Source organism: Carassius auratus, chromosome 14, assembly GCF_003368295.1.
Source record: "Carassius auratus strain Wakin chromosome 14, ASM336829v1, whole genome shotgun sequence".
NCBI lineage: Eukaryota > Metazoa > Chordata > Actinopteri > Cypriniformes > Cyprinidae > Carassius > Carassius auratus.
This window is the reverse complement of record NC_039256.1, coordinates 517,481-541,149: the sequence shown is the minus strand read 5'-3', so window position 1 is coordinate 541,149 and position 23,669 is coordinate 517,481. Positions and strand designations below refer to the sequence as shown.

The following is a 23,669-nucleotide window of genomic DNA, read 5'->3' as shown; positions in this document are numbered from 1 at the left end:
ATCTTTAATATCTCCTGTGAGCTGGACCATAACAGCCACTGCCACAGAGAGTTTCAGGAGGTGTTAGGGTGATGACATTTAGGGAGAACCAGGGGAGTCCATCATCCCCCCCACTGTTGACTTGGGAAATTTTATCACTATTATCATTACTAGCATTGAGTTCTACCGGCCTAAAGCCTGTTCAAACATAATGCCTCAGATTTTAGAATGCAACTTTAAAATACATATAGATATATCCACATTGGCAGAAGAAAAAAAATTGCGTTTTGAATATTTTTAGTCTATTAGTAAAACTAATTTAGTTAAATTATTAGTCAACTTTTTGGAGTGCTATCGTGTGTAATACATATGGGTTTCTAAATGATTAGACTTCGCTGAAAAACCTGTTGCACAATCTACTACATGCCTCTGGTTGTCCGATTGATTAATTGAAGTGTATAATTTCATAGCAAGTAAAAAGCTGGTAACTGAAATAAAAATGTATTTGCATGTGAAGCTATCAATTTTTTTTTTTACCTTGTTGCCATATACAAATGTGCAACATCTGCACCAAATTGCATATTTTTGCTCAGTATGGGCCTCTGGATAAAATGCAGGTGTTTTTTCCTCCTGAGTACGAGCTCTATATCATACTGTTCATATTTAAATAAGTTTATCCTAAAAATTGTTCCATGTGCAGCAGGCTTTACTGGGGCACACAATTATCTTTAATATTCTCAAAGAATCATGACCATGCTGTAATCAGACCAGCTGCATCATAGTGATTTTGATGTATTCTTAGTCTTATTTATTTATTTATTTATTTTCAATGGGCGTTTAAGGGTTAAAATATGTTTTCAATGTAAACTTAATAATAATAATAATACAGTACAGTAAGTTTAATTGTTTATATTCTTATAAAGTTTACAAAAAGTAACCATTGTGTCAATTATGAATACAAAAACAACACTACACATACAAAATGACATTGAGTAAAAAGTAGATATATATATACATCTTTGCTTTGATATCAATAACTTATATCTTTAACAGAAAAAGTAAAACTGTTCTATTCAGAGCATTACTGAATTTTGTCATCAGTGCTTTGCAGTCCTTACCAACGATGAACAAGTCTTGCAAATACAGTGTTAGGTTGACTTCTAAATTATCTGAATTATTACATGTCCTGTAACTATACAAATTAATATTTACATTAGAGAACCGGCATGAAGTAATAGCCGAACTAGCCAGCAGAGGGCGCTGTCAGGAAACCCTGCTGTTTGTGGATGACTAGCAGAAGACTTCCTGGGTTTCTTCTGAGAGAAAAGACTTGTTTGTGCTTCAGAGGATATAAACAGCTCCTTAAGAGGAGACAGACTCATTTCTGCTATGCACTACATGAACTGCACCTTCTTGCAAAAGGATATATCAAAACAAATAAAAAACAATTCCAGTCTTATGATGCACTATAAAGTTTTGTCTTCTAAAAAAAAATAAAAGTTAGTTTTTATGGGCATAGCCTGTTCCAGCCAGACCAGAAAATGATGTTTTGTTATTCTGAGTGTTCCTGAGGCTTGTATGATTTGGCACCGGAAACCAAACATTCTTTGCTGTTATGGCACAGGGTTGGCATACTGCATTATGGGAGTTTGCCCTTGTTGGCGTGTGTGGGCAGCACCTCCGTTTGCAGGTGTGTCTAAGCCAAGCGAACGTCTATAAGCCGCTGAAAGTCTGTAGAGCACGTCAGCAGGTGGACACGACTGGCCATCGGCTTTCTGTGTCAGCAGCATCTCGAACAGAGAGCTCACTTCAGAAATCAGAGCTCTGCCCCCCAGCATGGTCTTCTCCGGGGCTTTACCAAACGTAGAGAAGGAAGTGGAATCATCAGGACCAGCCATGGGACAGTGGGCATCAGGGGAGGGCGGCCCATCCGGGACAAACAGGTTTTCATGGTAGTCAGTCGTCAGAGGAAGAGAAAGACGAGCCATCCACGCCGGATCGGGAATGTCTGAGAACACATCATCTACACAAAAAGAGGAATAAAATAGTTGTATTTAAAATAGTATGCATGTACAATATGTAAACAAGCATTTACAAAAGCAGTAATATATATATATATAGATATATAGATATATATATAATAAAATTATGATTACAAACATCTGAAAAAAAGGCTACAAAGCCTGTCTTCACTTGTTTACTTGAGTTTGAGATGAAAAACAGGATGACAGGAAATACCGAGAGGAGGTGTGCATTTCTCTTTAATTCAGTAAACAAGCATTTCCTTCTCCTGTCATTTCATGGACATCTGCAGAGTTTTAACACAGTTCAACACAGCATGTCTTAAAATCACACCCTCTCAAAATCACAAGGGAAGTGATACGGTGCAACAATAAACAATGAAATTACTTTCGTTAAGTTCCAGATTCAAAATTCCAGAAACACTTAGTTCTGTTAGAACTCGACTCTTACTCATGCTATCTGAGCCTCTGTGTACAGCTCCTAAAAATAAAGGCATCTATGTTGCCATGAAGAACCTTTAACATCCATGGAACCGTTTAAATTATTTTTAGTACAAAACAGTAAATATAATAAATCATACAAATAATATAGCTCCAAAAATCACATCTTTTAATGTATTATTTGTATTTAGCCTTTTTTCCGCCTCTGCCATGCATCTTCGGCCATCTAATGTATCATTGCAGGCTTCACTGACTGGCTTCACGCGACACCAGCTCAGTCTTGGCTGGGGTGGCTATAGCAGAAATATTAGTTTTTGAACGAGCGAGGAGAAGCCAGAAGATGGTGGACCCTGGAGCTCAGAAACAGACACACAAACATAGCGAGGCATGCAGACGACCACCACGAATCTGACACAGCTTTATAGCCTTTTCGAGTGTCTGTGGATCAGAGATTCCAGAGTCTTAGTTAAAGATGGAGGAGAAACGAAGGAGCTTTTGGAGAGAGTGTGTGAGTAAAGATCTGGAATCAAACAAAACCACACTGGCCACATCAGAGAGCTCATTCAGAGCCTCCAAACCTCATCTTCATGACTTCCTCTCTCCACAGACCTTTCAGATCCTGCCTAGCTCTAATTTCACACATTTGCATTATTATTCATTAGTAATTATATGGCCCAACTCACTACTGTGTATCTTTCTTACTTTCATTCCATGAATCTCCTTCTCACAGCAACTCATAATTATTGATGGAGGAAATGGTAGCATCTGTAATTCCCTTTAAAGCAGTTAAACCCATTAACACACAGACATGGTAAAAATGCTATAAAGAATCCAACCACATCCAAACAACCACCGCCAAACTTTCTCAAAGAAGCAAACAGAAAACTACTCTGTCTATAACTCACCTGTCTATACAAATGGTGCAAGATGATTTACACACCCATAACCATAAACACAAGCAATAGTTATAGTGATGCTTGCCTTAACAAGCGCCATTAGTAATCAAGCACCTAACTAATGTAAGGAATGTAAAACATTGTTATTCATTTAAATCACACATAATATAACAAAGTGCACACGTGTCACCTCCGGCTCTTGAAGAACAGTGTGAGAAGAATGCAGTAGAGAAACAGCAGCCTGAGGGCATTGTGGCCTTCAAAGGAAGAGTGTAGAGGCAGAACAATATCTTATACTTGTGCGCACACACACACACACACACACACACACACACACACAAAAAGATTTCACACACACTCATCTTCTCTGTCTTTAGGGCATGCATAACACATACACATCCTCTGCATCATGTTGAAGTATTAACAATATGAGTTACAGCATGACGTGAGGAGCCCAAGGACATGAGCAGCTGTGACTTACTGTAAAAATCCCCCTTGATTCTGCTGAAAGGGTTAACATCATTCAGAGGTGTGAGTTTAAACTTAGATTACTCAGGAAGAAGAGAAGGAATATGTACTTGCATGTTTAAAAAAAGAAAATCCCTGACCGTAAACACAAAACTTCTTCTTTGGCATGAACAACACCACAACCAGATGCATTCCTGGATTAATACTGAGTCAAGCAAACCACAAAATCACACAACCACACACTCTGTTCCTGGTGAGATGTCTTATTGACTTCTGATGTTCCTAATAGGAGAGTAAGCTGCATAATTGGTGTCGATTAATAAAAAAAAAAAACTGATACTAGAATTATATTAATACAAAACATGAGATTTTGCATTACTTTGAAGTAAAACACCCCTGGCATATATAGCTGGACTGTGCCACATGACTGTTAGAAGCAAATGTGTAGCCAAGCCAAGTCGAATATGTACAGCCATTATGTGATTTACTGCCATTATGTGAATAATATGTAATCAATCCATAAAAAAGTAACTGTAATCTGATTATGAACATTTTAAAACATAATCTAATCTAATGGTTATCGTCCAGTGGAACTTACTTCAGGAGTAATAAAGTGTTTTGAGAAAATCATGATTAACTTTGTAAAAGCAGAGGATAGCTGTCTTCTAGTAATAGAAGTACCGGTGATGCTGTTATAGCCATGACATATTTTATAAATAGGCATCTAGAGGATCATTGCATGTACATACGTCTTTTATTTGTAGATTTTAGTTCATCTTATAATATGCTACAGGCGCATCTTTTAAGGTTGAATGATTTTAAAGTTCACTCATTTATTATAAAATGGTACTACACTACACAATAAAGGTGCTTCAAAAGGTTCTTCAAGCATAGAAGAACCATTTTTGGTTACACAATGAACCATTCAGTCAAAGGTTCGTTAACGAACCATCTTTTTTATAACTTTTCAATGAAACTTCTTTCGCCACAAAGTACCTTTTGTGAAACAGAAAGTTTCTTCAGATGTTAAAGCTTCTTTATGGAACCATTTAGACAAAACATTATTCTATGGCATCATGAAGCACCTTTATTTAAAAAAATGTATTATTTATTGACCAATCGCAGGTTAGTGTTAATGGAACAGTTTTGGAATTTTGAATTTTCAGCACGGGGCCCCTCAGGGCTCTGTTAGTTCACCGCTTTTATTCACCTTGTGTACTGATGAGTGTAGAAAGTGTTACTCTACACTCTTTGATAGTTTAATCAGGTACAGTATCACTGTCTTGTTTGGTAATCTGTCTGTCCTGAATTATTCACACTGCTTGGGAAATTATTGGTGTTAAAGAACAGACATCATTGCAGACTATTTATGAACAGGCCACTTTAAGACAAGCTAATAAGATTGTATGTGATCCATCCCATGTCTTGTATACAGAATATGAGTTATTGCCTTCTGAGAGGAGGTTTAGAGTTCCTTGTTGTAGATTGAATAGATTTAAAAACTCATTCATTACTGTGGCTATAAAGTTGTTAAACAGTAGGAGTATGGATCTGTAATTTGCTGTAATTAACTCTTTTTTGGTATTGTCTGGATTTGTTGATAATTGTGTGATAATTGTAAAGGTTGGTACTATTGAAGTTCCTAATTGTAATGGAACCTTTTAAATAGGTGGTAGATCCACACTACACAAACAGTGATCTACACACAAAGTGCACAGGAGCTTTAACTTAAAATTGTTTCTTTCTTCTGGAACTAGAGTGGAATATCTCAGACACAGCAGCATGTTAGATGAGCTGACATAAAGATTGAGTTAAAACTGCTCAGACATCAGAGAGATAGAACAAAACAAACTAGACCTTTGACTCGAGAGCAAAAAAAGGCCCTGTTAATTTAGAGCGTGCTAAATCTCACAACAATAGATGGAAGGAACTGCACACAAATATTTACTCTATACATAGACAAAGGAAACACAGCAGCAAAACTCTGAATGCATATTAGTACGATCAAATCAACAGACTTTAAACATTACTGTTTTCAGAGTATGACTGTGGTGTTTGGAAAATTAATTACAATTTCAATTTAAAAATGAAAACTAAATATAAATAATGTGTTTTTTCTGCCTTATTTGTTGACTTGCCAGGCTCTCTAAAGAAAAGAAGTGGTCAACAGGATGAATGTGAGATATCTGGAAATCACCTACAGAAATAGTAATTCCTGTACGGTACTGTACCATTTCACATCACCTTCACTTTATCTAGATTACACAGTCAGTTCAGGTCCTCTCATTTAATTCAAATTCATCCACTTATTAATATTTAGTTCAACAGCTGTGAGACATTTCACTGTTTGTGTCACTTGTTGCATGCTTGATATTCAGAACAACAGCGCTTTTTAATTGATAGTAAAACCCCCAAAATAATCATTTCCTCACCCTTTTTTCATTTGTTTAATTTTGCTTGCATGGACTTTCAAAGGATTGACTAAATATCTTCTCTTGTGTGTCAAAGATTTGGGTTTGTAATAACAAGAGGGTGAGTAAATGATGGCAGAATAACAGTGGACTCTAATTGCTTTTAAAAGTATGGACTTTTACCAGAAGTAAGCAGATTGTTAAGGCCTTCTTCATATAAGGGGTCCACAGGTGAGTCCCAGTCCATGTCACCCATTTCACTCTCTCCATGACCACTGTCTTTAGTGCTCAGCCAATCAGCATCCTGAGCCCCTGACCTACAACACACAACAAAAACAGTAAAGCAGAGAGAACATTCTAGAACATCTGCTAACATCGCAGATCTCTCAAAGTAATTAGTACAATATAATGCAATTTAATGCAACTAAACTGAAGCAAAAGAATTGTACGTAGGGCAAATGTAGTGAAGCATTTAAAATAACCAAATCATGTTAAATAGAATTAATTCGATTTATATTATTCATTTTTTAACACTTTAACCACCACTGAAGAAAAGTACCATGCTGTTACCCTTTTTTATGTTACGAGGTTAATACTATTTAGACAAAACCATACCAGAATACTGTGCTACTCAAAGTGTAGTAGCATGTAAATACCATGATTATGATATACTATTACCATCACTGTACTATAGTGTTGACGCAATACCTTTTTTGCAAGGCAATATCAGGGTAAATACATTTGCAATCATATTTAACATCAGTTCAACAATGTTCTCAAAACAGGGATTTTACTGTGAGCTAAAATGATCTCAACACTGAAACTAAAACTGAAGGAAGTGTGACTGCACTATTGACTACACTGTCTTTATGTTAAACAAGCCCTGTCTTGCACAGATGAGTCACAGTCTATGCTTTCTCTTTTTGATTCTAAGTGAACATAAGTTACATTTTTAGAAATAGCACTGTATTCTGCCTGATACCAATCTGTGTGTAAGTTGAGTAAGACAGACAGCGGCTGATCACAGATATGATGACTACATATCACTACACATGACTACACATTACACTTCACCCTGTAATCACTGACTGACGCATACTTCCGTTTTACTTTTTATTTGACCAGAAATCTACCCGATAAAACTGGAATAATGATGAAACCAAGTTCTGAAGTAATGTGAGTGAAGTGTTCTAAGATTGTTATTGTGATGGTGAGGTTATTGTGGTATCGATTTGAGTTCTGTGTCTTAGTCAAGGAATGAATATACACAAGTAAAATTTTTGTACTTTTGAGCAAAAGAGCCTGAATAAACTCAAAAGGAGGACAAATAGACTCACCGGCCAGTTCTGTGGGAATACTTGTTGCCACGAAAATTTGGTCGAGGCTGAAGTTGCCCCTGATGCAACAGAGATAGGAGCTGGGACACCTGCTGTAGAATTAAAATGGGGGAATTTAACACATAACTCACTTTAATCAATTAAATAATAATCTGATTATGAATTCCCAATTAGTCATGTTGAAAAACAATAGAAATTGTACACAACTACCACATACAATTCGCAGGCCATTTGGTCTTCTGAAATCTCATAATTTAATAATTCATTATATACTTTTGGTCTTATACAGAATAAGCTGCAACATAGTAGATGGACAGCCACACAGAGCATTTTGGGATGGGAAAATGTGGAGTTTAAGAAGGGGTGAGGGGGAGACAGGAAGCTGTTTCTACACAGAGTCTATTCTTTAAGAGGCTATTTCCTTCCAGGATGCACTTAAGAAACCCAGCCTTGGCTGCGAGGACAGGCACCGGTGACATTTCGGCCCCTTTCCCCTTTAGTCGCTACGGCTCTAAACTGCCAACTGGGCCAAGTGAGTAAGGGATGGTGGATTGGAGAAGAGGAAAAGAGAAGAGGGTGGGGGTCAGGATCCACGCTTTTCCTGACTGGCCACAGTATTCACGTGAGGACTCAAACCTGTGCCAGGACGTTTTGTTCTGCAAATCATTTTGGTAGAGGTTAGCATCTGGGTGGACCCAGATCCAAAGGATACACAGTCTGACTAGCGCAGCACTTTTGGTCTTTGAAATACAGGCTGTTGAAAAGCGGTTATTCTCACTATTCTATTCTATTCTTTTCTTTTACTTTTGATTTAATGAGAATCAGATCAGTACCAGCAATTTGTTGCTGACTACCACCATCCCGTTCATGTCTGAGAAGTGTAATCTTACTCTGCAGAAGTATCTGCGTTTGGTTTAAGTAGCTTCCCCCCTCACAGGACAACCATGGAATGAATCTGTTTTCCTTTCCACATTCAGTATGACTCTGTAATATGATAACATTGAGGATCCTGAGGCATGTTAAAGGTTTAAGTTACTGTGTGACACTGATGTGTTTCTGAATACACTTCAATGCCTTCATCATCCGTCAACTGTCCCCTTAGGCTGTTATAGATATGCCCCAGTTCTGCAGTACTGAAAACTATCATGTACTTGAGCTCATATGAACTGGGAAACCTAGAAATGTATTGTTTTTCCATATCTGAAATGTTAATATTGTAAAGAAAGAAAAGAAAATCCCTTACTTGCACCTCCGGTGAGGCAGAGGACAGTTCAATAGAACCGTTCTCTCCAAAGGCTGCCATAGAGAGTCGAACAAGGTTTCTTAGGATCTGCCTGTGGTCTGACTCTTCCATCTTTCCTCTTCTTTCTGTGGTCTTTGGTCTCCGTAATGTGGCCTGATTACTGGGAACTGAAGTTAAGGTTTCTGAGGGGTCCATGGTCGTTATCTTGACTTCTTCATTTTTGTTTCGTCTGAGTGTGCTGGTCTGTGAGTTCGCAAAAGATGAGGAGGAATAATTTCTTGTTTTTTGCAGGGTTCGATAAATTGTTCCTGGGTTGTATGGAAGTGTTCCATTCCACTCTATGCTCCCAGGTTTTCTGAGTATCTTGCTTTGAGTGAATGGTGGGTTCCCATCCATTTCTATATGAGCTTGATTTTGAGCCATGCGAGCAAGATTTGGTGTAAGGGCAAACTGACGCTGTGGATGTGTATTTTCCATTAAAGGTGATGCACACGACAATGCCTCATCTCGTGGAGTTTCTTTACGACCCCGAAGCACTGGTACCAACTGGATGTCAGTCTTGTGAATGTGTTTCTGGGGCCGTCGTGGGTGACGGGTGTAGGATGACTCAGCTTGCCTACAATTATAAGCACGGTTGTCCCGTTTGTCAGAATGACAGAATGTTTTGGCCAAAGCGATGGCTACAAATAATACCAGGCAGGTTGATCCAAGGCAGATGGCCAAGAGCAGTGTTAAACTGTACTGGGCTTGGTTATCATGAGACAAGTTCTTTAGGTGGTCACAGACGTTGATGAAAGTCACCTCCAAAGTGGTTCTTGTGGTTAGCATAGGTGTTCCCATATCAGATACTGCAATGCCCAGTTTAAAAGTTCTGTTAATCAGTTCTGTTGCATTGGTTGTGTTCACATAGAGCTGCCCAGTAGTTTCGTCCAGGAAGAATAGGTTAGAAGGGTTGTCATCTGTAATTCTAAAACTGAGTCTTCCATTGAGACCAGAATCTGGATCACTTGCACGAATGGTGGTAGCCAGAAAACCTTCGGGTTTGTTGAGGGAAGAGTAATTGACCTCCAGAGCTTTGACTCCAAGTTCAGTCACTATCTCTCCTTTGTCCACATTCACTGGGATGCTTAGCAATGCAATTCCCTTCTTGGGTAGTGGCTCATGGATTATGGGATAATTGTCATTAACATCTTGTATCTCAACCAGCACTGTTGCACTACTGGTCATTGGTGGGTATCCTTGATCTACAGCCTCCACAATAAATGAGAAGGAGCGTGATTCCTCATAGTCTAATGATTGTTGGACAGTCACAGCCCCACTGCTAGGGTGGACTGAGAAAAATGCTGTTGGTGTCCCAAGTTCATTTGATTCTCTAATAGAAAATGATACCTTTCCACCAAGGTCCAGGTCAACATCATGTGCCTCCACAGTCAAGAAACTGAGCTCAGGTGTGTTGTTCTCTTCGAGGACACTCTGGTAGAGACTTTTTGTAAACAGTGGTGCGTTATCATTTTCATCCAAAACATGGACAGTCAGGTGCTTGATACAGGATAGAGAAGGATCACCATTGTCCTGAGCTAGAAGAGCAAGATTGTATTTCATTTGTCTCTCACGATCCAGTGTATCATTGGTTACAACCATGTAATTGTCTCCATGGATCTGTTTGAGTCTGAAGGGGCCAGATCCACTGAGAATGTGCACTTGTACCTGCCCGTTCGCCCCGGAATCGGCATCAGATACCATTACAAGAGCAATGAAAGTTTCATTTGGTGCTCCTTCAGAGACGGTTGCAACAGGGGAATCTTGCGGAGCCCATGTTATATGTATGCGAGGAGCATTATCATTAACATCTCGCAATTTGACTTGCAACTTGTGGTGAGACGGGATTGGATTTGGCCCAAGATCTCGAGCTTGGATGTCTACCTCATACACATTCCTTTCTTCAAAATCTAAAGGGCCTTGCAAAGTCAAAACACCCGTTTTGGGATGGATACTGAATAGTCTTTGCACTTCCAGTGGGACATGTTTACTAAGAGAGTACTCAACTTCCCCATTAGCACCTTGATCAGGGTCTGTAGCTCGGAGATTAACAACAATCGTCCCATGAGTGGTGTCCTCGGCTAGTTCAATGACTCCTGGGGCCTCCTCAAATACAGGGCTATTGTCGTTGGAGTCAAGAATTGTGACTATAACTTTAGTGCTGCCTGATTTTGGCGGGTTCCCTTTGTCCCAGGCTGTTAGAACCAGTTCTAAAGACGGCTGCAACTCCCTGTCCAGTTCTTTGATGACCACTAATTCAGCCTGCTTGGTCCCTCCAGAAGTACGGACATCCAAAGCAAAGTGCTGGTTGGAAGACAGGGAGTAGGTCTGCAGGCCATTCGGTCCCGCATCTGGATCTACAGCCCGTTCCAGAGGGATCCGCATTCTCAGTGAGGCTGTCTCAGAGATCTCCACCTCCTGCACAAGACTGGGAAAGACTGGGCTGTGGTCGTTTTGGTCCATCACCTCCACACGAACCGAGAGGAAATGCATAGCACCACCCTTTCTGTAGAGAACACTGAAGGCCAGCTCACAAAATTCTGCTCCCCAGCAAAGCTCTTCTCGGTCCAGCCTGCGTAGGGTTGACACGGTACCATCCCTTGAGTCAACTGTGACTGGTAGAGCATGTCCATGCTGCACGACCTGGAAGTCTTCCAGTGATCCTGTTTCCCCACGTTCACGTAGATCGTCCAGGAGGCGACCCACCCTCGTCCCTGAGGGCTGTTCTTCCCAGACATGATATTGGATAATGAGGGGAGCAGAGTCCATATTCTGGGCATGACAGGGTGGACACTCAATAAGAGCTGCCAGAATGAGCCAAAACTGGAGCATGACTGTGTGTGAGGTTTCCTATTTCCTTTTACGTATATCTATGTATCTACTAATTATGAGTCAGATGTGCTAAGCACCTAGACAGGCATTCTGATGCATGAAAAGACATCTACAATTCACAAAAGATATTCAAAACCTATACACATTTGCTTACTCTATGTTAAAAAAAAAGTAGAAAATTGACTCTCTTTGAGTCAAAAATGAATGATAGTAGCACCACAACTTGGTGCTCTGTAAATTACCATTTAAAGTAAATATAAGTCACAAAAATGATAAAATGATAACTGTCACAAAGCTTCCAAGTTATATCTTTATAGTTGTGTTACTCTATATTGACAATGAGATTTACTGATAACAACATACACATTATACCACACCACAATAATTAAACAATAGACTACTATGGAAATTAATTGACCACTATTCAGACAAAATCACCTATATAGAATAATATTTCCAGACCCTTCTAATTTCTAAATAAAGTTAACATCTCCCTTAGCCGAATCAGTGTTATTCTACAGCTCTACTCACTCACACACAGCTGCTGCTTCCCGGCCCAGGACTCCAGTCAGCATTAAAGTGAGGTGCGGAGGAACGCAGGAGGCTGGGACGGCTCATTCAGGGGGAATGTCCTGAGAGCCAATAACAGATAGTGAGGGAGGAGAGTACAGTGCTGCTTGACTCCACCCATCTGTAGCGAGGAGTGGATTTAGAAGAAATTTGGCTGGAATCAATGGTGTGCTTTTAACGAAACTTGATCCCACTTCTTTCATTCACTGCCTCCAGCTCTTCACACATCTGAGTAAGAGTCGTGGTCTGGGGCATCTGTCATCGACGTCGAAGCAAACCTAAGGTGGGGCCCTTAGGGGCCCAGAAAACAAAAACAGGGCCTGGAGCTGAACTCTGAGAGTGCTGATGTAAAAATACTTCAATCTGAAGCGTCTAATGTTTTTCTGAAATGGTGGGGGGGTAGTCAAAGAGCATTTATAACAAAACAAGGACATACCAAATGCTGAAATGTATGTTTATTTATTAGTACATATTTTACTCAAATTGTTATGCTTCATATAATTTGTATTGAAAAGGAAAACTTTTTTTAATTAATGTTAATTGACTAATATAATGTTAAAGTATTAAGAATGAACACAAATTAACAAATGAACATTCATCTAAATAAATGTTAGTAGAAACGTGTTAGCATTTACATAAATGCTTATATATAATTTCAATCTATTCCCAATGGTTTTGGTTGTAAAAGCAGGAGTGTAATACAGTATATGTTATTGAAGGATGGTAGCCAATGAAAAGAGGATGGTGAAAAGGTGAAATGCAGACCCCCACTTCCCCTCAACATGGGGGTCTCCTAACATAAACTATCCCATTACCTGCTGCGAGCCAATAAAAGCTTTTCCCAGAGTGATAACGTGGAGCTGCATGATAACAGAGCGAGGTGTTACCGCACAGACTCTTCTGTCGTGTTCAAAGACAGCAGCTGGGAGATCAGAGGCATTAACTCTTGAGTTCAGATTAATGTGTGATCTTCTGCTCATGATCGGGGACGCATGTGTTTCTCAGGGGTCAGAGGTCACTTCATGTCATCCATGACTATCTCTAAAGTAAACAGGCTTGGTTTTCACACATAATCCTCTCTCTATTTCCTAATTAACTTCATCTGGACCAAACACTGACCAAGAGTTTGACTATTCACATTCTCTTATTTCTTTTCTTTCCATTTGCTTTCTCCCCTTCACTCTCAGTCACTTCCTGCAGGTCACGAAGGATATAGACTGAGAGTTTTGTGTAATTTGTTTAGACTGGGTAGAAACAGACGCCTCAATCAAATTCCTTTAAATAAAGAGAGGAAAAAAAAAGATGAAAGAAAGAAACTTTTTAATGAAAAAAAAAATCAAAATATATATTCTTTTTTACTTTTTTTTTTGGGGGGGGGGTGAAATATGACCTGGGAAATATGAGATTCACATATAAGGATCTATTTTTCAATAATAATAATCATGTGAATGGTGAGAAGCATCAAAGCTAAAGACTGAAAAGAATAGATAGTGAAGTGTATCTGTCTCACTCACTGTCTCACTGTGTTTCGAAATATCACACATGCATGTGTGAAAGAAAATATAATGCAATTACTTGTGATGTTTTCCAAATGAAAAGCAGAAAAAGAAAGGTCCCAGAATATCCGGTCTCTGGCTGCCACATTGCTACACTGAGGTTTTCTTCAAAATGTCATATGTGAATTTAATTAGACCGCAGTCCCGACACACTCTCCGTGTGTGTGTTTCATAGGCCTCGCACCGCTGACCTGGGTTTTCCCCCTCCTCCACGTTAGGATGAGGGATCTAAACATCATTGTACAGCTCAAACAATAGTAAAGCACCGGCAGAGACGAACTGCTGCGTGTTGTTGATGTTTTCAGCAGACGGAGAGGAAACGGTGAAAGAAAGTTTCACTAGCTTGAGGTCAGTTTGTCTCATCTGAGGCCTGGAAGGAATGCTGAACAATCTCTCAACACATTCCTGACAGACCACTCCTAACTCCAGATGGATTTGTGAACAAACAGTGTCCATCTGACAAACAAGCTCTCCTGTCAAGCACTTAAACAAAAGACATATAGCAACAATCCCAAAACCTGATTTCAGCAGGACTGAACTGGAGATGAAGAAAAGTCAGGAGCAAGTGCTTTTGTGTGTTGAGTGTTGAGGGCAAAAGAAAAGAGGAATATCAGAATATCAGTACTAAAATGTACATATTAGTACCTTAGTACATCAATTATCTCTCTCTCTCTCTCTCTCTCTCTCTCTATATATATATGTGTGTGTGTGTGTGTGTGTGTGTGTGTGTGTGTGTGTGTGTGTGTGTGTGTGTGTGTGTGTGTGTGTGTGAGTGTGGTACCACCCCAGTGACATCTTTTTTACCCTTTTTCTGAGTGTGCACTTGTTCCAGACCTGTTTTAGCATCTATTGAACACAAAAGAAGATATTCTGAAGAATGTCGGTAAGTGGTTGACTTCCATACTATGGAAAAGTCCATGTCTACCATTTGTGATAAAAGAATGAATGTAAAAAAAAAAATGCTTGCTTTGCCATTCAGTTTTATAGCACAGTTCACCTGTGAGCACTCATGTGCCCAATGCAACCAACCCCTTGAATAAAAGGAAGAGTTTATTTGTCTAATAGGCCTACTGTCGAATTCTGCGCTCAGATCGTCTGCCACAAGCCAAACCTGCTTTACCTTCATTGAAAGAAGCAGATGAACTCTTGAAATAATAAAGGTAAGTGTATTGTCAAGACTGCTCTAAGGGGTTTGTTGCAACCTGCTGCTGACCTTCAGGTCCTCTCTGAGGGTGAAGAGAGACTGACACGTTGTGTGTTCAGGATCCTGTCGAAACAAGAGCACAGCCTCTTAAACACTCCACCGCTGACATGACTCAAACACGATAAAACCATCCTGAGGACAGAGCCCTGAGACAAATCTGTCAGCCGATCCATAAACAGAGATATGCTGGCACGGGGAGTGTGATTCAGGGCGGGATGCAGCTGAACTACTGACCTGGATCTTCATTTTAAGAGACACGTGATCACCAAAGAGAGCATTAACAGATTGAGCAAATGAGTCTATGCTGGTTTAAAGAGAAGAGAAACTCTTGGAAAGTCATTTTCATTTCCTGCGGAGGTGCTTTAATTGTTTCTAATAAAAATGTATCATCGTGCACAATCGCAAATGTGCAAGTGGTGAAGAGCTAAATCAATAAATATATAAAATAATTAAATTAATAAAAGACAACATGAAAACGAAACACAGTATTGTGTTGGAGAGATATTTTGACCTGATTTAACCCATGAAATAGTGTTCTTGGTATGAAAGTATTTAGTTTGGTTCAGGGATGTTCATTAATTTTCTGACTTAAAATAAATAAATAAAGCTATCAGAAGTGATTTAAAAACACTGTTTTAGGCCAATGGCCCAGAGCCCTGCTGCATTCATCACGTTCACAAATACATGCACATTTCACATATTGTTGTGGCAAAAGCAAATGCAGAGAACATAAATATGGATGTAATGTTCCATAACATCGCTGATTAGTTGCTGAAAAAGTAAACAGACTATGATGATGTATTATTGGAGTTTCAGTAATTGTCATTTCCCTGATTTCAATGATCACACACTGACACAACGGTGCACAATAAGTCAGTCTTACAGACAGTTTCAAGCTCGGATGAGAGATAAAGCTGCACACGCTGTCAGGCTGGACAGAAGAGAGAAATCTTCATCAGACATCATCAACAAACAGCTGGAAATGCTGCAGTGCTGAGTGTTATGAGAGCTGTCTGGCGACCCAAAGCCAGTTATTATAAACAGCACCTTCAGAAACCCAGAAGCAGACAAGATCATGTTCGGTTGAGAGCCCTCGCTCGCAGCTGCTGGATATCAAAGAGAAACGCGGCTCGCCGGGGAAGAACTCTGGAAGATTAAATACAGTAGAAAATACAGAAGTGAATGGAATATGTTTTTTGTTTGAATATATTTTAAAATGTAATTTATTCCTGTGACGCAAAGCTGAATTTTCAGCATTATCACTCCATTAATCAATGATGAAAACCTTTTTAACCAAAAAAAATAAAAATAATAATGCATCATTTTTAAAGTGTTTTCTGTGGATGATTAGGATGAATCTGGACAGTGTCAGAGTGAAGTGTGACCCAGCAGTCAAAGATTCAACTGCAAACTGATGTGGACCGTCTGTTGGAGGTACTGAACTATATATTGCATTGAGAAGATTCACAACATGAATATGCATATGCAGAAGTACGGTACGCTATATAACTTTGAGTGCTGTTTATCTGAGAGGAGTTTGAGTCCGGCGAGTGTTTAACACTGCTCAAGCAGCATTGGCCATGTGCAATCCTCAACGTGTAAGTCACGCATGGTCAGTATCTGTCTGTGTTTTTGGTCTAAACAAATCATAATATTACGAAGGTTATCAGACTGATATGAGTGTGTTTTGCAGTATTGCATTGGTGGAGGAGGATTTTTTTCCTGGACCGTCAAGCATCGATCAGCTGTGCTGCTCTTCTGTCGTTAAGAGTCTCTTTAAGAGATGTGAAGCGTCCCACATCAGCACGAGCCTCGCTCGGTGTGCTTTAAATCAGACGCTGAGCTGGACTCTATGTACAGAGTATGAAGAATGATTGTTGTTATCAATAAAGTTACGTTTTAGTACAATAATTTCAGCCCAGATCAGTTTAACTCACTTGCCAAAATTTTGAGATTCAAATCCATCATTTCCTCTTTTTAATGAGCTGTAATTTCCCGTGGGATCCTCCAGGGTTTGGCTGACAACCTGCTCGTAGATGCTCTAACTATTAGCAAGGAAATTATTTTGTGAAAGCACTGTTCTTCATTGCCAGAATTTAAAAAGTAGCTAGCTGTGTACATTTTTGCAAGCCAAATCTGTCTCAAATCTGGAACTGCATATATATATATATACACAAACCAAATTAACATCTATATAACAGCTTGAGATATGCTCTGGGTGTTTTGTAAAGCATCTTCACTCATACATGGGCAATACTTTACTAAGCTGTTCAGAAGAGCCTGCAAACACACTCAACAACACTTCTGTTTTATTATGTGTGTTATCACTTTCCCTTTTACTAACATACTGTAAACACACACTGACCAATGATGCAGATCTAATTATGAATTATGCAGCTCTTCATATTTACTGTTTAATTTTTGTGTGTGTGTATATATATATATATATATATATATATTTTTTTTTTTTTTTCAGTATATTGTATTAAAACCAATTAGGGTCGGTTTGACCCCCAAACATCACAATAATTATTAATTATAATATAAAGCATATAGAAACCACATTAACAGAAATAAAAACAAACAAAATGTATTTTCCCCATTTTTAAGTGAAATTTCAATGTTTTGACCACCAAACTATAAATGTCCCTAGTTTTCATTTCAGAAATCTAATTGTGAGTATTGAAAAATTCCCATCTTATAAATACTTATATTCATACTCATGTTTATTAAAATCAAAACCATTTTATTATTGATGTCATGATGCAGAAAGATTGATTAATATAGTGAGAGTTCAAGATGTTTGTGTTAAGGATCATTACTGTTTATTTTATTATACAGGTTATTAATATTTCTAAAACACAAATAAATGGTTCACAAGTGTCTATCTTTCATTAAACCGGGGAAGTTGTGGCCTAATGGTTAGAGGGTAGGACTCCCAATCGAAGGGTTGTGAGTTCTAGTCCTGGGCCAGATGGAATTGTGGGTGGGGGGGGTGCATGTACAGCTCTCTCTCCACCTTCAATACCACGACTGAGGTGCCCTTGAGCAAGGCATCGAACCCCCAACTGCTTCCCGGGTGCCGCAGCATAAATGGCTGCCCACTGCTCCGGGTGTGTGCTCACAGTGTGTGTGTGTTCATTTCGGATGGGTTAAATGCAGAGCACAAATTCTGAGTATGGGTCACCATACTTGGCTGAATGTCACTTCACTTTCTAAAGTGCACTTTTACTGGCAAGGTTTAAAACTCATGAATAAGTGATTAGATTCACATGTAACTAATATTGGAATTAAACGACTACTCATTAATATCTCATTAATAAATAAGTTATGGTCACTGTTTTTAAGGAACACAGGTAATACGTGTAAAGAAAAATGATGAGAATCCCATTATAGTTTTTTTTTTTTTTTTTTGCATCAGGATATTAAATTAATTATGGATCAAATAAATTCATTTTCAAATCTAAATTAATCAAATATTTTGATTCCAAGAAAGTATAATTTAGTAAATAAAGCATAAGTAAATAACGCATTTGTAACATCACTATTTGGCAGATATGTAAGTCATCATTAAAAAAAAAAAAGATTACTGCATACAAGGCACTGTTTTAATGCATTTAAGGCAAGTAATTCATTAATTAACTTCATAAACACTTTACAAAGAGAACCTTAATATAAAGTGTAACTGATACATAAATATGCTAATAAATGCATACACATATACTTGAACACTTCTCTAGAGAAACTAATATTTGTGTTCAACTTTTCACTCTGTCTGTGTTTTAATACATATTTCACAGACACACACACACACACATCCCTCTGCATCCTTGAATGTGTTTCCTGCAACAGGAAGCAGCAAAAATCCCATCTGATTTTTTTCCTGTTGGCCAGAGACACAGCTTCCTCTCCGAGCGTCCAGGTCAAGCTGGATCAGTGTGAGGCTGGAGAACCTGCACCTGTGTGTTCAAGTGAGAGAGAGGGCTCCTCTGGGCCCTGCTGCTTCTCACACACTGTACACCACACTGTAAAACATGAGTGTACATACAAGATTATTGGATTAGTTTTTAAATAATAAAGTCATTGTTTACTTGCTAGTTCTTTGCAATTATTTGTGAAATCTACCCATTAAAATGGTTAAGTGTCCAGCACTGCAGTATGTTCAGTGATTTGTTTCAGATGAATTACAGATGACGTAGTTTATTAATATAAGAACATTGGGGTTCATTTCATGTAGGTGTTCGCTCACTTTGGTGACACTGGGCCGGTGAAGCGGTGGATCTTTCAGTGTCACCGAGGTGCAGACATGACACCTTTAGCTGTCTGCATCCTGTCACTGATAAGACCAAGCCCAGAGATAATAATACTGTGATAATAGTGTGATGTATCGAAGATGGAAGAAGGCTGTTCTGGTTACGTGCAAACATGTAACAAACATGTGGTTTTCAAAAGATAAGTAGCTGTCTTAAAAAAAAAAACACACACACCCACAGGAGGAAGTAACACTACTGTCTTGATGCAAATTATATTTTGAGAACTTGTGTTTACAGGTTTTTGTCCAGATAACATTATCTCTGTTTTGTCAGAATGTAACAGATGGAAATGACTGATTATCTGGCCTTTCATATCTTGCATACATTCGGTTAACTTAACCCTTAAAACAATTCTTACTATTACAGCTCTTGGTCAAAATAAATATCCTGGAAAAATAAAAATTTGTTTAATAAAATATGACATATTCGACAGAGAAGAACAACTGGAAATGTAGGAAAAAGATGGAGAGAGAAAGAGAGACTGACACTGACGTACAAAGTCGTAGCGCCTCCTTGTGGCCGAATATACAAAACACTATACACAGATTTAATTCAATCAAACATTTTAGGACGAGACATTTTTTATGGGAAGTCTGTCAAACATCAGTCTAGTCTTTGATTTCCATAAATGTGTATAGATTAGAAATGCATGCATTTACACATTACCAGTTAACAGAAAATATAGGACTATAAAAGAGAAAATAGAAGTGTTGTCATTTCCACAGAAGAAATTTCTAAAGTTAATGTACTGGTTTACCAATGGAGCAACACCGTCAGTGAAAAACATGAGAAGTGATGTATGAAGCAAACATACTCAAAATGAATAAACGCCACAGTAAATATCACTTGGGAGTATATATTTTTTTTATTGTGCATCACTGACAGTCAAGTTGTTATTTTTGTGAAATAATTCAAAAAGGGAAATTTTAATTGTTTCATTGTATTTATGATGCATAAACAAATTCGTTATCAATGCTATCAAAAGCCTCTAATGCATTCTTTGAGGAAAACAATATTGGCAACCAAGACATAATTCTCCTGGGATATGCGTATGTGCAATGCCTTAACTAATACAAAAATCAATTAAAAGCTTCTAATTTAAAAATAAACGCAATAATATTACGTTTTTTTTTTACATTTGGAAAACTAACAGTAATGTTTCTAGAAGCAACCATTTGAATAACTGATTGTTTTGCACGAGTACATTGTAGATGTTTCCATTTGATGGACAAAATGAATACCTTCTTTCTTTAGAGGAGAAAAAAAAACCGTTTTTGTTGTCAAGTGTTTTTAGGTCCTCTGAAGCAGCCTCCTGCAGACCTCCAGCGCTTGAGCTTTCATGAGTGTTCGGTCAGGCCCAGAACATGACTGAAGGAGTGCAGCAGGTCCAGTCCCAGATAGGCCTGTGTGAGGGTGCAGATGACCCCCAGCCCGGCCAGAGCGATCAGCACCCACAGCATCTTTGCACTGAAGTACAGCGGCTCCAGTCTGCCAGCGGACAGGAACAGATGAGGAACACGACTGGACAAACATGAACACAACCGCAGTCTCCGAGCACTCACCTGCCCTGAGCAGACTCTGCATAGCCGTGGAAGTACAGATACCGTCCATAAAGATACAGCAGCCCGAACAACACGGCCAGTGCTGGAGCGAGACATTCATTGTGTCATATTCTGGATGAGTTCAGATCACTAAACCCTATAGTCAAATGATGCTTTACATAAGCTAATATTGATCACCACATCCGTTTAAGCTTACTTTTATTCCTTTAATTCTGAATGGAGGTGTTTGGGAAGAGTACAACTGTGGCAGAACGCCAGTGTTTTACATAAAACATTTTCATGGGATTGTATTTTTTTTTTTTTTTTTGCTTTCATGAAACTCTGAGCTGTGAGATTTTGGTGTAATCCAATGCGAGAGCACTGTTCATCTTATAGGCTTATAGCAAAAAGTCAATCTATGTGTACACTTCTCACAAGGGAAAGTTCCCCTTTGAAGACTTGTCTGGTTTAACCCCTAATAAAACCATCAAGACAGAGCAGCCTGAAGAAACATCTCGGCGTTTTTATTCTTTCAAACAATTTTTTTCTGTAAATAAATCGAGGCATTTTCAGAGTGCAGGTGATATTTGCGAGCACATCAAGCTAGTCTTATTAATACCACAAACTTAAAGTCGGGTTGTCGCATTTTAGCATGATATATTAATATGTTCTGTGAGCACAGATTGGTTTTTCTCAGTTTTTCATTTCAGGGAAACTCACCTTGACTGAAGAAAACTCCAGCCAGCCAAAGCGAGAAGACGAATATGGGGAAATATTCAGAAGAGTTTGCTCTGGGAAAACAAGAATATGACAAATGAGACCAAGCCTGTCGAGATCAACACTCCTCTGAGTGAAGTCATAAGAGTCTTTATTCAGTTGACGGATGATAAATGCCATGCTTTTCTTACTGGGCTCGAAAGATCCTCTCAAACGCCGGAGGTCCGGAGGTGGCAGGCGGGGAGACCGAGTGCTTCCTCCTCGCCTGGATCACCTTCAGACAGAAGTACGCTGACAGGACGGGACACACATTTACCACAGCACAGGAATTGTGAAGTTAAAGAATTTCCCGCATTGCTAAATTTCCTGTTCTTAATCCGAACGTTTGCTTTTGCATTAAAATTTGTATCCATCCTCTTTAACGCGGGATGTGAGGGGAGTAGTCTAAATATGACATAATCTGTATTGTTGGAAAAAAAAAAAAACTATGCTTTTAGTACAGAAAAAGACGCTCTGAAATAAACTTGTCAAATTAATTTCAATGCATATTATTATTTTAAAAAGCGTACATCTGAGTGGTAGACTTTCATAGGGAATCTCACAGAGTGTAGGCTATTTATCCAATTGGAACATTTGTTTCGATCAAGCCTCAAACTCTCTCTGTATAAGGATTAATTATTTTTATCAGCCACTGTTTGCAAGGCTTGCCAACATGACAACTCTAAATCAAGAGAATTATCAGTACAGTAAAGTCCAACTCACTGCTACCAAATACAGTCCGTTCTTGCAGAGAACCGCACGAGCGGCACTCATATGACCGTGAAAACTGACGAATATTGATTTGACTGAGCATCTACAATCATGTGGTACTTACCTTGCTCCAGCAGTCCCAGCACTGTGACGGCTGCTAACAGCACAACCTGCTCCAGCATCATGTCTGTGGACAGTGAGGTCTATCTCTGATCAAACCACACTCACAGGAGGTTTTTTATTCAGTCACTTACATTAGCACGACTAGGGTGGGAGGGACATGAATATAACCCACACCACTACTATTAAGATTTTTCAGGACATAATGCTATGTGAGGCATGCACTTACAAAAGGTAAATGGGAAACACCAACCCAATTAAGCTTTGAAAAAAATTTATGCTCATGGTTTTGTTTTTTTACAATTTCATTAAACATGTGGTGTAAAAGTAACACGTTTTACAATCCCAGAACAAAAATTGCCTTGCCTCCTTAAAGGTACAATTTGTAAGATATTTGCAGTAAAATAGCCAAAAACCACTAGGCTAGTGTTATATATTTTGTCCAGCTGATTACTAACAATATCTCTAATGTTTACAACTATTTGTAAATCATGAGAAAATTCCCATTCTAAACTGTGACACGGGGCAGTGCTGCGCAGTCACCTTTCAATGACGTCAGTGACCCTTTGTTACCGCCTTAACTGACGTAGAAACCACATGATAACAGTTTCGTGGACAAATGCGGAAGTAGCTTCGTGACAAACTTCAACTAGAAAGCGATCTCGCTTGTGTTTTACTCAGCAGGTGAGTTTATTTGCTTCGTAACTTTACAGAAAACGTATTCTATTATAACGATTAACAAGATTAGTATTATGGGGCACACAAGCCAAACGCGGGGCATCGCGTCTCTAGACCCGCGCGAGGACACGTCTGATCCATAGTCTGATCGCGTCTTTGCATTGACTTTGTATGAAAACAAATTCGCGCAAACTGTTGAACTCCCGTAAAATCCATGATTTATCTTTACGTCTGATTGACGACCGTCAGCGGTTGGACTGAAGACAACAAATCCCATCATTCCACACTGCTTAGCGCCAAACCACGAGATTGTTATTGTTTTGATAGTGCGCCCCCTTGTGGCAGGTCCTACAAACCTGCACCTTTAATTTCAAACCAGTCATCTTTGGATTCCATGATCATTTTTCACAGATGGTGTTAAGATACTTTTTAAAGGGGGTTTACATTTATCAGTGTCATGTCCATCTGTGCTGCATTAGAGTATTATCGGACGCTTTCATGAACCTCATTACATCAAAACTATGTTGCTAATGCACAAAACCCCGCAGACATT

The 23,669-nt window shown here is 38.9% G+C and overlaps 2 protein-coding genes across 2 annotated transcripts; both read right to left on the bottom strand.

Annotated features, from left to right (window-relative positions):
- Positions 1-49: 49 nt before the first annotated feature.
- LOC113113367 (protocadherin-12-like) lies at positions 50-12,273 on the bottom strand. The gene is made up of 4 exons (XM_026279507.1): positions 8,797-12,273; positions 7,554-7,645; positions 6,400-6,533; positions 50-2,002 (listed from the first exon to the last, which is right to left on the bottom strand). The coding sequence occupies exons 1-4, from the start codon at positions 11,665-11,667 to the stop codon at positions 1,593-1,595; spliced, it is 3,507 nt and encodes a 1,168-aa protein (XP_026135292.1). The 5' UTR covers positions 11,668-12,273; the 3' UTR covers positions 50-1,592.
- A 6,334-nt stretch (positions 12,274-18,607) lies between these two features.
- LOC113113366 (leukotriene C4 synthase-like) lies at positions 18,608-23,551 on the bottom strand. Its single transcript, XM_026279506.1, has 5 exons — positions 22,443-23,551; positions 21,760-21,859; positions 21,572-21,642; positions 20,873-20,954; positions 18,608-20,798 (listed from the first exon to the last, which is right to left on the bottom strand). The coding sequence occupies exons 1-5, from the start codon at positions 22,501-22,503 to the stop codon at positions 20,648-20,650; spliced, it is 465 nt and encodes a 154-aa protein (XP_026135291.1). The 5' UTR covers positions 22,504-23,551; the 3' UTR covers positions 18,608-20,647.
- Between the last annotated feature and the right edge of the window lie 118 nt (positions 23,552-23,669).